Here is a 16,019-nt window from a genome sequence, read left to right on the forward strand (position 1 = left end):
GTTGTTCGTGATCAGATCAACATCATTTGATGGAAAAACATTCTCTGCAAAGGGGCAGTGTCAAAGTCATTTGAGCTGAAATTTTACATAATGTAATTGTAGCGGAGCTAGTTTGGGCACGGTGACGTCATCGCCCTCCCTGCGGGTTGCAGGGACCTCAGCCGGCTCACATGAACCATTTCAAGTTTTTTTATAAAGAAACTATTATATACATAGACTTCATAGTCCAGAATAAGACATTTTAAAGGCATGTGTTTTATAACTCTCCTTTTCCAATGAAATTTTCTTCGTCTCCTCTGGTCCTAGGTGGTTAACATGGTGGTCTTTAAGGATGGCACAGCGGGCATGGTGTTTGAGCACAGTGCTGTGGATGGCATGGTGGCAGGAATAGTGGCAGAGGGTGTGTGGCACCTTTCTGAAGCACTTAAATTAGATGGACTTGAGCTGCAGTCAGGGACACCCGAGACCCCTCCAGTGAAGCCCCTGATTTTCTCCCTACAAGACGAACGCCATCCAGATATCCCATCATCCTTGTCACCAGAACCTGTCCACAAGATCGTCACCTTTGAGATCTCCTCCTATCCAGATGTGTTCTCGACCTTGCGGGGGCAAAGAGGAGTATATGACGCTTGGGTCAACTTCTCCCTGCAGCTGGCACTTAAGCAGACCTGTGGAGAGGATGCTTTTCTCTTGGTCACGCCAACCCATATGCGCCACTACAAGCATGGCCGATGTGACCCCACATACACCCTGACCAAGAAGTCCAGCGGGCTGGTGAAGGCTTTACTTTCCAGTGTTCAGCACAATCCTGAAGAGCTCTTTAGCCTCTTTCACCAGGCTTTCAAACAGCACAAAGAGCTCATCAAGGCCACCAAGAGTGGCCAAGGCATTGGTCCACATTTGGCCATCCTCCGCAATTCTCTTCCTCAGGGCAGCCGACTCAAGCAGTTCCTCGAACCCTTTGGCTGTCCTTCAGTCTACCTCACTGGTAAAGACCTTCTGGTTGGTGTGGAATGCGGGGTGGGCAATGTCTATGCTACAGATCAGCTTGCAGTCTCCTACATGGGAAGGAGAGATCGGGTTCGGATGGTGCTTTCAGGGAAAGGGACCTTCGTTGAATGTCTGGAAAGCCTTCAGAAGAACCTGAACGAAGCTCTTATGCTGGTGAAGGGTCTGGCTCTGAGATATGCCATCGCTGGGCAGATGGGTGCTGTTGAAAGCCTGCTGGGGTCCTTCCAGAAGACAGAAAGAGAAGAGAAAAAAGATGAAGAAATCAATCAGAAATTGAATCTTGCAGGCCAGAGTCTAACTGAGGAAATATGTCCAACTGCCGTAACTCCAAAACTGGTCCCGAATTTTTCCCTGATCATTCATGGAGGAGCTGGTGAGAAGATAATGTTGAAGCAGGAGGTGGTGGAGGTCATTGAGTTTGCCTTGAGAGCCGCTGCCTCACTTGGGGCTCAGGTGCTCTCTTCTGGGGGGAGCAGTCTTGACGCTGTGGAGAAATGTGTTGCAGCCCTTGAAGACTGCTTCCTGTTCAATGCTGGCAAGGGCTCTGTATACAACCAGGATGGTGAACAGGAAATGGAAGCAACCATCATTGAGGGCTGTGGAAAGCGCTCAGGATCTGTGGCTTGTCTGCGGACCATTAAAAACCCAGTAAAAGCTGCCCGTCTGGTTATGGAAAAATCCCCCCATGCCCTGCTTTCTGGTGGAGGGGTTGAATCCTTTTTGGAAACTCTGAAAGAGAAGCCTGTGGATTCAGATTATTTCCATACGGACTTACGCTGGATGGAGCTCCAAGCAAAACGGAGTGGCCTCACCACAAGACCTAGCCACCCCCAGACTGTTGGGGCTATAGCCCTTGATCGCTGGGGGAAACTGGCAGCTGCTACCTCTACTGGTGGACTTGTGGGCAAGTGGAAGGGACGGATCGGGGACACGGCTGTGGTGGGTGCAGGGATTTATGCAGATGAGAACGTGGCTGTGACCTGCTCAGGAGATGGTGACGTTTTTTTGAGAAATACGGTAGCCAGCAAAGTGGCCCACATGTACAACCTAAAAGGATACAGTTTGAGAGAAGCCTGCAAAGAGGTCCTCAGGGAGAGTTTGGAAGGCTCTTGCGGAGGCATCATTGCTGTCAGTTCCAAGGGGGAAGCCGTGGTTGAAACCAATGCTGCAGTAATGTTTGTAGGATCGGTCAAAGGCGGTGTCACACGTGCAGAAGTGCTTAGACCAAAGAAGACTTATTTAAATGTAATCTGGGAATCGGAGGATCTGGTGGCCTACCTTCATCCTAATCCCTGGACTCCTGGCACCACTGTCCTGACCTCAAAGAGCCCAAGTTGGCAATCCAGTATCTTTCATCTGCCTCTGCCAGAGTACACAGCACTGATGCTGGGGGCTCGAGCTGTGGCTGGCTTGCTGTGCCAGCAGATGCCAGTTCACCGGTGCGCTCTGATTGCGGAGGCTCAGGCGGATCAACCAGCCCATGTCAAGTTGCTCCCACTGCATGGGTTAGAACCAGAGTGGAAGCCACATCTTCATGAAGAGAAGGAGTTCCATCCCCAGTATCGAGGCTACTGCACTTCCAAGAATGGCCCACGAGCTACAGATGCAGACCTAGAGGAGGTCCAGGCAAGGATCCAGGCTAAGCTGAGGTCACCCATTCCTACCCCCAGCTATCACTTCTTTGGCGATTCCGCAGATGATAATCTGTTCTCACGCATTGTGCAAGGTGCAGAGAAGAAGCAATGGAGAGTGTGGGAGGATGATGCCCACGTGGCCTTTCTTACCCCTTTCCCCAACTCGCCTGGTTTTACAGTGCTGGCACCTCGACGTCGTCTTCCTAGTGACCTCTTCAGCCTGGATGAAGAGGACTATATTGAGCTGGCACTTGCTGCTCGTACGGTGGCCCTGCTGCTGGAGGAGGGCCTTGGAGCCCAGAGTTGTACTTTGATCTTCGAGGGGTTAGAGATTGACTATGCCCATGCCAAGCTTGTACCTCTCATCATGCCCTCTCAAGGTCCTGAGGCTCCCGAGCCACATTTCTGCCCCATCTACACAGGCCATGTATCTTCTGTGGATGGGCCACCTGCCAACCCCCAGGACTTGAAGGACCTCCAGGCCAAGATTACCCAAAGCAGGCCTCCTCGTTCATGGGAGAACCCCCAAGAGCATGCCATTTCAGCAATCAAAAGCCAGTGGTACCGCAACCTTTTCCAAATACAGAACACCCTCTACCATGCAACTGTGGAGTTCTTCCACAACACCTGCAGGTATGCATATGCTTTGACTCCCATTACAACAGACACAATCTCCTCTCCCATGGGCCTGGGATCCGATTCAGAGCCAGTACGTGTGAACTTGCTCGGACAAGATATCTATCTGGCAGATTCCATGCAGTTTGTTCTGGAATACTTTCTCCGCTTTCAGGAAGGTTTGCCAGGAACCTATTATGTGTCCCCCAGTTTCCGGGGAGAAGATCCTGATGCTACTCACCTGAACCAGTTTTACCATGTGGAGTGTGAACTGCTGGGGGACATGGAGAAAGCCATCGGAGTAGCAGAAGCATACGTGGCGTACCTGACTCGCTCCATGCTCCGAAGGCATGCGGACCTCATTCTCAAGACTGCTGGGACCCTATCCCATGCCGAGAGCCTCCTTGAGAAGCTTAGCGGGCTGAAAGGCTTTCCCAGAGTGACACTGGACCAAGCCCTCACCATGATGCCATCGGAAGAATGCCTGGAGTGGGTGGTAGAGGGCCAGCCCCAGTTCGGCAGGAAGCTGACCCGTAAAGGGGAGCGGGTACTGATCGAGAAGTTTGGCGGTGCCGTGTGGCTGACCGAGTTGGATCACCTTGGTGTCCCCTTCTATCAAGCCTACGTTGATGGCACCAATAAGCAGAAGGCCAAAGCGGCTGACCTGCTCCTGGGCTTAGGGGAGACTCTGGGGCTTGGTGAACGGCACTCCACTGCCGAGAAGGTACAGGAAGCTCTAATGCACCACACGGTGTCCGAAGATGCATACACCTGGTACATCAACATGCGAAGGGTCAAACCCTTGCTCACAAGTGGGTGGGGGATGGGAACAGAGCGCTATCTATGCTGGCTGCTTCAACACAATGATGTCCGAGACTTGCACATTATCCCCAGGATGAAATCCAAGAAATACTTACCGTGAACTCCTCCGTTCAATACTCCCCCCTCCCAAATTGTGTCTTTGTTATTCATCTATTGCATAATGCCTTTCCTGTAGGCTGCTAGTTTGCATAAAAATGTTTTGCTTCTATTTTCAGACCAACCCCTAAAGGGTTTTCTTTAGAAATTCTAAAATATTCAGATAGAAGCTTAAATACTCTTTTCTCCTTCCGTTTTCCTTAGTGCAAATAAACCTGACTTATCAAGTCTTGCAAAAGATCTTTGAGCAGATGTATAAAAAAAGCACATATTTCTCTGATGACAGAGGCTAAACGTTTCACTCAAGCTTTGTTGTGGCCCTTCTAGTTAACAGCTGCATTGAAATCAACTTGTTTGTGATCAGAACATCAAATGTTCTGAAACACATTCTCCTTACTTATGATTCCTTATGTCACCCATGTTTAGCTTTTAGCAGTACATTGACCCAAAGATGGAAGAAAAATCCCAATGGACTCTCATTCATTTGGATGACTTTCCATAACCTTTTTGAGCTGCCTGTAGCAAACTGCTTAAGGAAATACCTACTGTAGTGTTTGGGAAACTATGTCGTAAACCCAGAAGCTTGTGGATGCAACACAACACAACACAACACAACACAAGACAGAAAGACCAACAGACCACATTCAAACAAAAACAGAAACATTCTGTAGAGGTCCATTTAACTGTGTGTGATTTATCAGATCTAGCAATGATCACTAAGACAGACCACCTCACAAACACATTCTAACAGGAGAAACATAAGGGTTTTGCCAGAAGTAACAAATTATGCTATTCTGTCTACACTCAAATCCACAGCAACCATCGTCATTTTGAAACAAACCAGCCACCACTCAGAATTCATCCTCCTTTTTTGTATCTGTGTGTGGGCAAGTTTTTCTCTTGTTACAGCCTGCCCTTTAACTAACATCCAATGAAACAGAAATGTAATATGCAGAAGAATGTGATTATGATCTTTACACTGCTACTTCATATTAGTTATCATGTGTTAGTACTCTGGAGACATTTGATCCAAAATCATTTTAAATTTTGTTATTGCTTTCCCTGAGTGAATTCCTAATTTGCTTTGCTGATACCTTGCTTCACAGCTTGTGTTAAATCGCATGGTTTCCCTTTGAAATATTTACATCACCTGCTCAGGGCTTGAGCTAGGTAGAGATTTTATTTGGCCTGTACTACCCACTTTCTTATCTTCAATAAAACATTCAAACATTCGCCTTGTGGTTTAATTTGCTGTCTGAAGATCTGTTTTTCTTTGATTCATTCATACGACAAAATCACATTGCCAGCAATAGTAAATAGCTTTCCCAAATAAGATCATAACACTTTCCAAATTGGAATCTCTAAATGATAATAATAATGATTAATTGCTTACACTTATACAGTGCTTTTCTGGACACTCCACTCAAAGCACTTTACAGGTAATGGGGATCCCCTCCACCACCACCAGTGTGCAGCCCCACCTGGATGCACCAGTACTCTCCCCACACACCAGCTCTCAGTGGGGAGGAGAGCAGAGTGATGAAGCCAGTTCAGAGAGGGGGATTATTAGGAGGCCATGACTGGTAATGGCCTGGGGGAAATTTGGCCAGGACACTGGGGTAACACCTCTACTCTTTTCAAGAAACACCCTGGGATTTTTAATTACCACAGAGAGTCAGGACCTCAGTTTTACGTTTCATCTGAAGAATGATGCCTTTTTACAGTATAATGTCCCCGTCACTAAACTGGGCTATTAGGACCCACACAGACTGCAGGGTGAGCGCCCCCTACTGGCCCCACTAACACCTCTTTCAGCAGCAACCTCAGCTTTCCCAGGAGGTCTCCTATGCAGGTACTGACCAGGCTCACACCTGCTGAGCTTCAGTGGGCTGCCACTTGTGAGTTGCAGGGTGATATCGCTTCTGGCCAGTGTAGTGTACTGTAAATTATATTTTCGCTGTTTGCTATACCTCAGCACTGAAAGATGATGACTATTAACATCTTCAGGATTCACGTGTGCAAATTCCCCCAGCACCTACGGAAGTACTGGCATCCAGTGGAGGAGTAAGACATTTTTTAGACTCATAGTACTCAGCACAGTAATGCACCTCTTTGTCTGGGGAATTTTGGTGACAGGCAGTAGATTAATTAATCAATGATTAATAAGATTAATGCATTTTAACTTCGAAAGGATGATGTAATCAGTTGTGTTGAAAAAAAATGGCTTATTATTTCAAGACGTTTTCGTTTGTCCCCTTCAGCAGTGAAACGGACCGTTTATTTCTATTGGCCTGGGGTACTTCTCAGACAATATAAGGTACAATGTACTTCAGTCTCAGTGAGAACATGGGCAGCTCAACTACTTGATGCTGGATGGAGAATGAAAAGCACTTTGGCAAATCAAATATCACTTGGCGACAATGAATCCTCTCTCCCCCCCCAAAAAAAAACAATCTTGGGATTTAATTTCTCCAACTCCCCGTGTGGGCGGTACTAACCTATCCCTCACAGCGGGGATATGGATCCACAACGATGCTATATATCTATACATTTTACGGATTTTTCACGGAGAAAACGCCACACCCACTTACATACATAATAGATTATTTCGAAACAAACACACCTTTAGATAACACACATTGAGATGTGTTAACCGACTTACATTTCCATGACACATGACAACCCTCCCCCCCCCCATCTATCGCTTTGGTTCGGGCAGCAGCCGTTATAAAGACCCGTAGCTGAGTTTGGGTGGAGTTGTGAGACAATTTTGGGAGGGCTGGCGAGTGAGGTTTGTCCGGTAGCGCCGTAAGGTATGAAACTTTACGAGATCGGTAGGCTTGGTCGCGCTTTTCTTATGGAAGTCAGGAGGCGAGCACAATGCCTATTGTTATCCGCCGAAATACCTGCTGATTCCGTGGTAGTACCAGGAGCTAACTAACCTGTGGAGTCACAAACTCTTCAACTTTAGCAGCTATTCCCTTTTAATTAAGGGCAGAACTTTCATGTGCTGATGTTTCTTTTTTTAAGCACTTGGTTAGTTCTGTGTTGGATATTACTGTGTTCTGTTCCTTGTAACTGTAACATTCACTTGTTCCATCAAGCAGATGGGACTATAATCGGGTAGATTTTAGTAAACTATACGAAATGAACAGTGCGTATTTTTGTAGGAGCTAGAATATTTTCCAGCTCGGTGTCTTTCGGTATCATTCACCTTCTGACTGGGGAACTGATCAGATCAAGGTCCTTTTTTTAAAGCGGTGTAAAATTCATTCAAAGCCTGAATCCACCTTAGACGCGTTCTCACGTTTTCTTCATTTAACTTTTTTTTAGCATTCTTCTTGCTTATAAAAAGCGGCTTCATGGATCCAGATTCCTTAGTGTCCCTGAGAGCATCAACATTGGAAAGTTCTCCCTTTAACTTAGGTGGAGTAGGTCCTCAATCCTCCCCTGATCAGTGCTGCTGGTCAACTGACATAGGGGCTATGAGGCAGCTCTTCATTGGTGGATGAATGGGTGTCTGTCCTATACTTTAGGATGAGAAGTACCTTTTATGAATTCAAGGAATTGGCATACCGATCTTGTATGATCAGCTTTTGGTGCTGAGGAAAACCATCTTGTTAAAATGCAGCATACTGCCATGAGACCCTGAGAGGGAGGAGAGCCCTTATTGGGGGGGGGGGGTCTTTCACACAGTTCACAAGTAGTACATGGGATAATTGGGGCTTTATTAGTTGTGACATTTTATCCAATTAATTGAATGAGAAGTAAACCATATTGGCAGTAGGATTTCTCTGCCCAGTCACATGAGCTGAGCTTATTGAATGTTTTTTTCTTTGTATGCTTAAAACTGCAGCTTCACAAGTTCACCTTTTTGAACATTGAACACTTTTGAAATGAGTCTCAACTTGCAGCATGTAATTGCTTAAGTTTGCATAGCAAGGAGGAGCCTCATGGATGGGGGTATATATGGCCTCAGGATTAGAAAGTTTTTGCATTAATAGACTCCTTTGGGGGTGGGGACTGCAAGCACAGTTGTTTGTGTGTAGTACATTGTGCATACAAGATACTGGGAGGTAGCAGTTGGTGTCAAACTGAAAGCATTAAAGAAACAAAATGTGAGGTTTGAATACTTCTGCACAGCACTGGTTCTTTTTTCTGTGCGATTACTCTTCTAGAGTATTGATAACTCCTGAATAGGCTGTTCTCTTGATAAGCTACTTCTCATGGGCTTACAATCTAGTTCTACTGCCTCAGTGTACAATATCTAACACCGCTGGGTCCTCCTGTCCACAGGATGGCACTGCTCAGCTTCCCTGTTCCTGATCTGGAGCGCACCCTGAAGGAAGCCAGTCGTGTGCTGCAGCTAACCCTGGAGCCTGAGCTCTACCTGCAGTACTGCAGCGCCCTCAAGGAGCAGGAGGGGTTACTGCAGGATATTCATTCCCGTTTTGCTACCCAAGTGGCGGGCAAGGAGAACTGGGTGACGGAGCAGTTCAAGACCCGTCTCCTCTCCCTCCCAGATCCCCTGCCTACTTCAACCGCTATCCCTGCGCTACTGTCCTCCTCCGCTGCCCAGCAGTGCCCCGAGCGGCGCGATCGGGTTCAGGTGGACAGGGCGGCTGCCCTGCTGTGGGCAGTGGCCAAACTGAGGAGCGAACCCTGGCTGGTCGAAGGAGGTGCCCTGACCGAGCGCACCCAGCAGTCGGAGGTCTTCTCTGCCAGCCGCTTGCCTGGAGAAACCCGAGACGAGATCAAGGTTTGGCAAAGCGTTTTTATTTGTATTGTTCTTGTTTCTGATTTTTGTCCACAATTAACTCCTACTGAACAAAGATAAGGGAGGAGTTAAAGGTATTCCTTTTCATTTAAATAAGAACTTGATGCTGGCTAGATTTATATAACATTGGATTTGGTCTTTCGTAGTGGATTCCTTGTCTGGCGTAGTTCACACTATTTTCCTGTTTGGAGTTTGAACAATAAAATGTGGGGGGAGGAATAAAGTTGCTCCATTAAACCTGGTGTTGAGACGGGGCTCTTGGCCTTAGTACTATCATAACCCTGAAACCTGGAGGCTGTGGGTTCAGATCCAAGATCTGAGTAGTGAACTGCTTGGTTTAAAGAGCTGTAAGGTTGCATAACCTTCAAATGTGCATTTAATTCCTGATATCGAACCTACTTAGTAGAGGGAGTCTAACCATAATAGAACGTTAATTTTCAAATTGCATTAACCAGAGTGTTACTTTCTAGGTGTACCCACAAAGCCTCCATGCTGTACTGTTCCACGCGGGAGCTGTCTTCCCCGTGAATATCCTGTCCCGCTCGGTAGAGGGGGGCTCCCTCTCTCCCCTGCCTCTCCCAGAAATCCACAGGCAGGTGTCTGAGGTGCTCCGCCATGCAGATCTGGACAGGAGCACACAGGTTCCCATCTGCAGCTTCTCTGGCCTGCAGCGGCGGGTGTGGTACGCCCTGAGGCGCACCCTGCTGGAGCAAGGCGGGAGTGCGGTGGCGCAGGTGATGGAGGTCCTGGAGAGTGCGGTGGTCGCTCTGGTGCTGGAAGACGGCCACCCTCCACCCGATCCAGCAGATGCGCTGAACGCTTTGAAGCTGGGGAAGGGCAGCGAGGGCGGGCACTACTTCAGATATTATGACAAGGTATGGCCAGCAGAACTAAGTTTTAGTGGTTTATTTTTGATTTAAAGAACATTCTGTGCTTGAAGGTATCACTTGATAAATGGTTGCTACTATCATCCCGAGACGGGTGTTGAATTTAACTTTTTATACAAGTTGACTTAGAACAAATCTTATTCTGTAAGGTTCTTTTGTAGTGATCCGTTCTTCCTTTCCCCTGGGCCTAGGTGGTCAACGTGGTGGTCTTTAAGGATGGCACAGCGGGCATGGTGTTTGAGCACAGTGCTGTGGATGGCATGGTGGCAGGAATAGTGGCAGAGGGTGTGTGGCACCTTTCTGAAGCAGTTAAATTAGATGGACTAGACCTGCAGTTGGGGACACCTGAGACCCCTCCAGTGAAGCCCCTGATTTTCTCCCTACGAGACGAACACCATCCAGATATCCCATCATCACCAGAACCTGTCCACAAGATCGTCACCTTTGAGATCTCCTCCTATCCAGATGTGTTCTCGACCTTGCGGGGGCAAAGAGGAGTATATGACGCTTGGGTCAACTTCTCCCTGCAGCTGGCACTTAAGCAGACCTGTGGAGAGGATGCTTTTCTCTTGGTCACGCCAACCCATATGCGCCACTACAAGCATGGCCGATGTGACCCCACATACACCATGACCAAGCAATCTAGGGAGCTGGTGAGGGCTTTGCTTTCCAGTGTCCAGTACAGTCCTGAAGAGCTCTATAGCCTTTTTCACCAGGCTTTCAAATTGCACAAAGAGCTCATCAAGGCCACCAAGAGTGGCCAAGGCATTGGTCCACATCTGTCCATCCTCCGCAACTCTCTTCCTCAGGGCAGCCGACTCAAGCAGTTCCTCGAACCCTTTGGCTGTCCTTCAGTCTACCTCACTGGTAAAGACCTTGTGGTTGGGGTGGAATGCGGGGTGGGCAATGTCTATGCTACAGATCAGCTTGCAGTCTCATACATGGGAAGGAGAGATCGGGTTCGAATGGTGCTTTCAGGCAAAGGGACCTTCGTTGAATGTCTGGAAAGCCTTCAGAAGAACCTGAACGGAGCACTTATGCTGGTGAAGGGTCTGGCTCTGAGATATGCCATCACGGAGCAGATGGGTGCTGTTGAAAGCCTGCTGGGGTCCTTCCAGAAGATGGGAAGAGTAGACTCTTCTGAAGATAAGAAAAAAGGGGGCGATATAAATCAGAATTTTAACCTTCCAGGCCAGAGTCTGATTGAAGAAGTATATCCAAGTGGGACAACTCCAAAATTAGTTCAAAATGGTACCCTGATCATTCATGGAGGAGCGGGTGAGGAGATGATGTTGAAGCAGGAGGTGGTGGAGGTCATTGAGTTTTCCTTGAGAGCCGCTGCCTCGCTTGGGGCTCAGGTGCTCTCTTCTGGGGGGAGCAGTCTTGATGCTGTGGAGAAATGTGTTGCAGCCCTTGAAGACTGCTTCCTGTTCAATGCTGGCAAGGGCTCTGTATACAACCAGGATGGTGAACAGGAAATGGAAGCAACCATCATTGAGGGCTGTGGAAAGCGCTCAGGATCTGTGGCTTGTCTGCGGACCATTAAAAACCCAGTAAAAGTTGCCCGTCTGGTTATGGAAAAATCCCCCCATGCCCTGCTTTCTGGTGGAGGGGTTGAATCCTTTTTGGAAACTCTGAAAGAGAAGGCTGTGGATTCAGATTATTTCCATACGGACTTACGCTGGATGGAGCTCCAAGCAAAACGGAGTGGCCTCACCACAAGACCTAGCCACCCCCAGACTGTTGGGGCTATAGCCCTTGATCGCTGGGGGAAACTGGCAGCTGCTACCTCTACTGGTGGACTTGTGGGCAAGTGGAAGGGACGGATCGGGGACACGGCTGTGGTGGGTGCAGGGATTTATGCAGATGAGAACGTGGCTGTGACCTGCTCAGGAGATGGTGACGTTTTTTTGAGAAATACGGTAGCCAGCAAAGTGGCCCACATGTACAACCTAAAAGGATACAGTTTGAGAGAGGCCTGCAAAGAGGTCCTCAGGGAGAGTTTGGAAGGCTCTTGCGGAGGCATCATTGCTGTCAGTTCCAAGGGGGAAGCCGTGGTTGAAACCAATGCTGCAGTAATGTTTGTAGGATCGGTCAAAGGCGATGTCACACGTGCAGAAGTGCTTAGACCAAAGAAGACTTATTTAAATGTAATCTGGGAATCGGAGGATCTGGTGGCCTACCTTCATCCTAATCCCTGGACTCCTGGCACCACTATCCTGACCTCAAAGAGCCCAAGTTGGCAATCCAGTATCTTTCATCTGCCTCTGCCAGAGTACACAGCACTGATGCTGGGGGCTCGAGCTGTGGCTGGCTTGCTGTGCCAGCAGATGCCAGTTCACCGGTGTGCTCTGATGGCGGAGGCTCAGGCGGATCAACCAGCCCATGTCAAGTTGCTCCCACTGCATGGGTTAGAACCAGAGTGGAAGCCACATCTTCATGAAGAGAAGGAGTTCCATCCCCAGTATCGAGGCTACTGCACTTCCAAGAATGGCCCACGAGCTACAGATGCAGACCTAGAGGAGGTCCAGGCAAGGATCCAGGCTAAGCTGAGGTCACCCATTCCTACCCCCAGCTATCACTTCTTTGGCGATTCCGCAGATGATAATCTGTTCTCGCGCATTGTGCAAGGTGTAGAGAAGAAGCAATGGAGAGTGTGGGAGGATGATGCCCACGTGGCCTTTCTTACCCCTTTCCCCAACTCGCCTGGTTTTACAGTGCTGGCACCTCGACGTCATCTTCCTAGTGACCTCTTCAGCCTGGATGAAGAGAACTATATTGAGCTGGCACTTGCTGCTAGTACGGTGGCCCTGCTGCTGGAGGAGGGCCTTGGAGCCCAGAGTTGTGCTTTGATCTTCGAGGGGTTAGAGATTGACTACGCCCATGCCAAGCTTGTACCTCTCATCATGCCCTCTCAAGGTCCTGAGGCTCCCGAGCCACATTTCTGCCCCATCTACACAGGCCATGTATCTTCTGTGGATGGGCCACCTGCCAACCCCCAGGACTTGAAGGACCTCCAGGCCAAGATTACCCAAAGCAGGCCTCCTCGTTCATGGGAGAACCCCCGAGAGCATGCCATTTCAGCAATCAAAAGCCAGTGGTACCGCAACCTTTTCCAAATACAGAACACCCTCTACCATGCAACTGTGGAGTTCTTCCACAACACCTGCAGGTATGCATATGCTTTGACTCCCATTACAACAGACACAATCTCCTCTCCCATGGGCCTGGGATCCGATTCAGAGCCAGTACGTGTGAACTTGCTTGGACAAGATATCTATCTGGCAGATTCCATGCAGTTTGTTCTGGAATACTTTCTCCGCTTTCAGGAAGGTTTGCCAGGAACCTATTATGTGTCCCCCAGTTTCCGGGGAGAAGATCCTGATGCTACTCACCTGAACCAGTTTTACCATGTGGAGTGTGAACTGCTGGGGGACATGGAGAAAGCCATCGGAGTAGCAGAAGCATACGTGGCGTACCTGACTCGCTCCATACTCCGAAGGCATGCGGACCTCATTCTCAAGACTGCTGGGACCCTATCCCATGCCGAGAGCCTCCTTGAGAAGCTTAGCGGGCTGAAAGGCTTTCCCAGAGTGACACTGGACCAAGCCCTCACCATGATGCCATCGGAAGAATGCCTGGAGTGGGTGGTAGAGGGCCAGCCCCAGTTCGGCAGGAAGCTGACCCGTAAAGGGGAGCGGGTACTGATCAAGAAGTTTGGCGGTGCCGTGTGGCTGACCGAGATGGATCACCTTGGCGTCCCCTTCTATCAAGCCTACGTTGATGGCACCAACAAGCAGAAGGCCAAAGCGGCTGACCTGCTCCTGGGCTTAGGGGAGACTCTGGGGCTTGGTGAACGGCACTCCACTGCCGAGAAGGTACAGGAAGCTCTAAAGCAGCACACGGTGTCCGAAGAGGTCTACAAATGGTATGTTGATATGAGACGGGTCAAACCCTTGCTCACAAGTGGGTGGGGGATGGGAACAGAGCGCTATTTATGCTGGCTGCTTCAACACAATGATGTCCGAGACATGCACATTATCCCCAGGATGAAATTCATGAAATGCCTACCATGAAAGCAACTGCTATGCAGTAACATCGCACCCAAATTACTTTTTCCTACATCAGAGTCCTTCATGTAGGCTGTTTAATATGCATGTATATGAATGTTTGTTTTGTTTTTTTTGCAGTTGTCATTTTTCCACTTCTGCAGATGTAGTTCTGCCATGACCGAAGCTAGAAAACTTTGGGTTATTTTTGGGGCCTGACATGTTTGTGAAGGCATGTCATGGAGAAAAGCTAACCTAAAAAAATTAGTGATCAAGATATAGCACTTGATAGGATGAAGACCCCCGCCCCCTGACTAAATTCCTGCTAGTAGTTGCCATTGATTTTGATGTTTCTCTTATTGATTGACTTGAAACAGCTTTGTGGTCTAGACATTCACAAGTCCTTGATTTTGAGGACATCTTTATCAGATCAAGCAGGGATTGTCTATACATTTGTAATTGCCCCTTTTTAGAAAGTGCAAACTGACATTCTACCCACATTGTCAATTGTCATTTTGACTTAACCAGTTGACTTGTGAATTTCTTCTCTCCTGGTGTTGGTGTCTGGGTATGTTTCTCTTGTTGCATTCTCTATTAAGAGAATTATGGATTCCTCCACCCCTCCCAATTTACTCTTACACTCTTGATTCACAAAAGCTGTTCCATCATGTTACCTGCTCAGAGCTTGATGGGGATTTTGTCTGTACTGCCAGTGAGATGGCCAGCTTTCAGATTTAAAATAAAATGTTCAAGCTTTCACTTTTGGCTTTGGTTTCCTTTCTTTTTTATATAAAGAATTCAATTGGGTAAAAGCTACATTACCAGAAACTAAAGTTTTACCCTTTCATAAAAACAAGACCTAACCATTATATTTACGATTAATGCTTGGTGTTAAATCCCTCATTAATTGCACTTTTTGAAGTTCCTTCTATTTGCTTTATAGAAGATCATGTTGCATTTAATAAAGTAACTATTTTTGACTTGGAGGCTTTCCTCTTACTTTATTCTGAATTTGCACTGTTTTCTTGTGAAGTGTTGATGCCTAGCTCACAAGCACCTAGAAACCTCATGCACAGGGTTTGAAAATAACTTATGCGGTTTCTTTTCATCTCAGCCTTTTGCCCCATAGTGCGTGATGGTAGCTGTTTAATAACATATTATGGAATGGTTTAGCCATTAACAAAACTCTAAAGTCAGGATCATTTCAGTACAGATATTCTCCAAGACTCAAGAGCTGAATCACAGTACACTTGGTTAACACAATGGTTAACTAGCAAAATATTTGATTTGCAAGTTGCAAAAACCAAAAGGATGGTTAAACTTCAAGTCAAGAGACTTATTTGTAACAACTAAAACTAGTTTTCTTTAGCATTTTTAAACTAGGACTAACATCCAAGTAAGTTCATTGAGTGTTTTAGTCATAGCAAACTTTGGCTTAACCGGTTTGGCTGAGGGCTAACCTGACCATAGGACGAGGAGGCTGGGAACCCCATGCAGAGTGAGGAGTGTCCAAGGGGCGGCTGCAAAGGTGGAGATTGGGTGCAGGAGGGATGTGAATGTGAGGGAGAAAAGTGGCTAAGGGGCTATAATTTGAGCTGTGTAGTTCACATAACTTCTAATGTGACAAAGTTACGTCAAAAATGATTATGATTTAGGGCATCTCGAGACTGATTGAACTTGCCTGTTGTATCTCTCTAGAACTTAAACATGCCTTTTGATTTCAGTCTCCAGAATAGTCTCCATAATAGCCTGGTAAAACCTGAGCTTTGACATGTTGAGGATTGTGGATGAAAGCTCTTTACTTTTACATGTAAATGTTTCAGTGCAGATAAGTGGTAGCCTGAGTAGGATGGGTTTTTCACTACAGGGACAATGCCTTAAATCTCCCTGGACAGTTGGGGAAAGTCCAGAGGAACATGTACACAAACCATTTAACCTAGGGGCTCTGCTGGAGCACAGTGGTGCACAGTTCCAGTCCTTTCTGGCCAGACACTTACATGTGGAATTGTGGTGGTGTTTTGTTCAATCTTGTCCTCAAGAGCAGAGAATGAGCAAATAGCCAAAGAGAGCTTGGCTGTTCATGACTGGAATTATGCACCTCTCCACTGGAGCAGTGATTCTTACTTTT

The 16,019-nt window shown here is 47.5% G+C and overlaps 2 protein-coding genes across 6 annotated transcripts in view; both read left to right on the forward strand.

The window, feature by feature from the left end:
• Nucleotides 1-5,410, forward strand: part of LOC102687500 (uncharacterized) — a 28,873-nt gene extending 23,463 nt beyond the window's left edge. For all 5 annotated transcript variants that reach the window (XM_069196411.1, XM_069196412.1, XM_069196413.1 and 2 more), the window contains exon 4: nt 307-5,410. In XM_069196411.1, coding sequence (XP_069052512.1) covers nt 307-4,182 — 3,876 coding nt within the window. In that variant the 3' untranslated portion in view covers nt 4,183-5,410. The remainder of the gene's footprint in view (nt 1-306) is intronic.
• A 1,521-nt stretch (nt 5,411-6,931) lies between these two features.
• On the forward strand, nt 6,932-14,650 carry LOC138242017 (uncharacterized). Its single transcript, XM_069196690.1, has 4 exons — nt 6,932-6,991; nt 8,475-8,937; nt 9,426-9,830; nt 10,034-14,650. The coding sequence occupies exons 2-4, from the start codon at nt 8,476-8,478 to the stop codon at nt 13,916-13,918; spliced, it is 4,752 nt and encodes a 1,583-aa protein (XP_069052791.1). The 5' UTR covers nt 6,932-6,991; nt 8,475; the 3' UTR covers nt 13,919-14,650.
• Nucleotides 14,651-16,019: the final 1,369 nt, after the last annotated feature.

This window comes from Lepisosteus oculatus, chromosome 12 (assembly GCF_040954835.1).
Source record: "Lepisosteus oculatus isolate fLepOcu1 chromosome 12, fLepOcu1.hap2, whole genome shotgun sequence".
In the NCBI taxonomy this organism is placed as follows: Eukaryota; Metazoa; Chordata; class Actinopteri; order Semionotiformes; family Lepisosteidae; genus Lepisosteus; species Lepisosteus oculatus.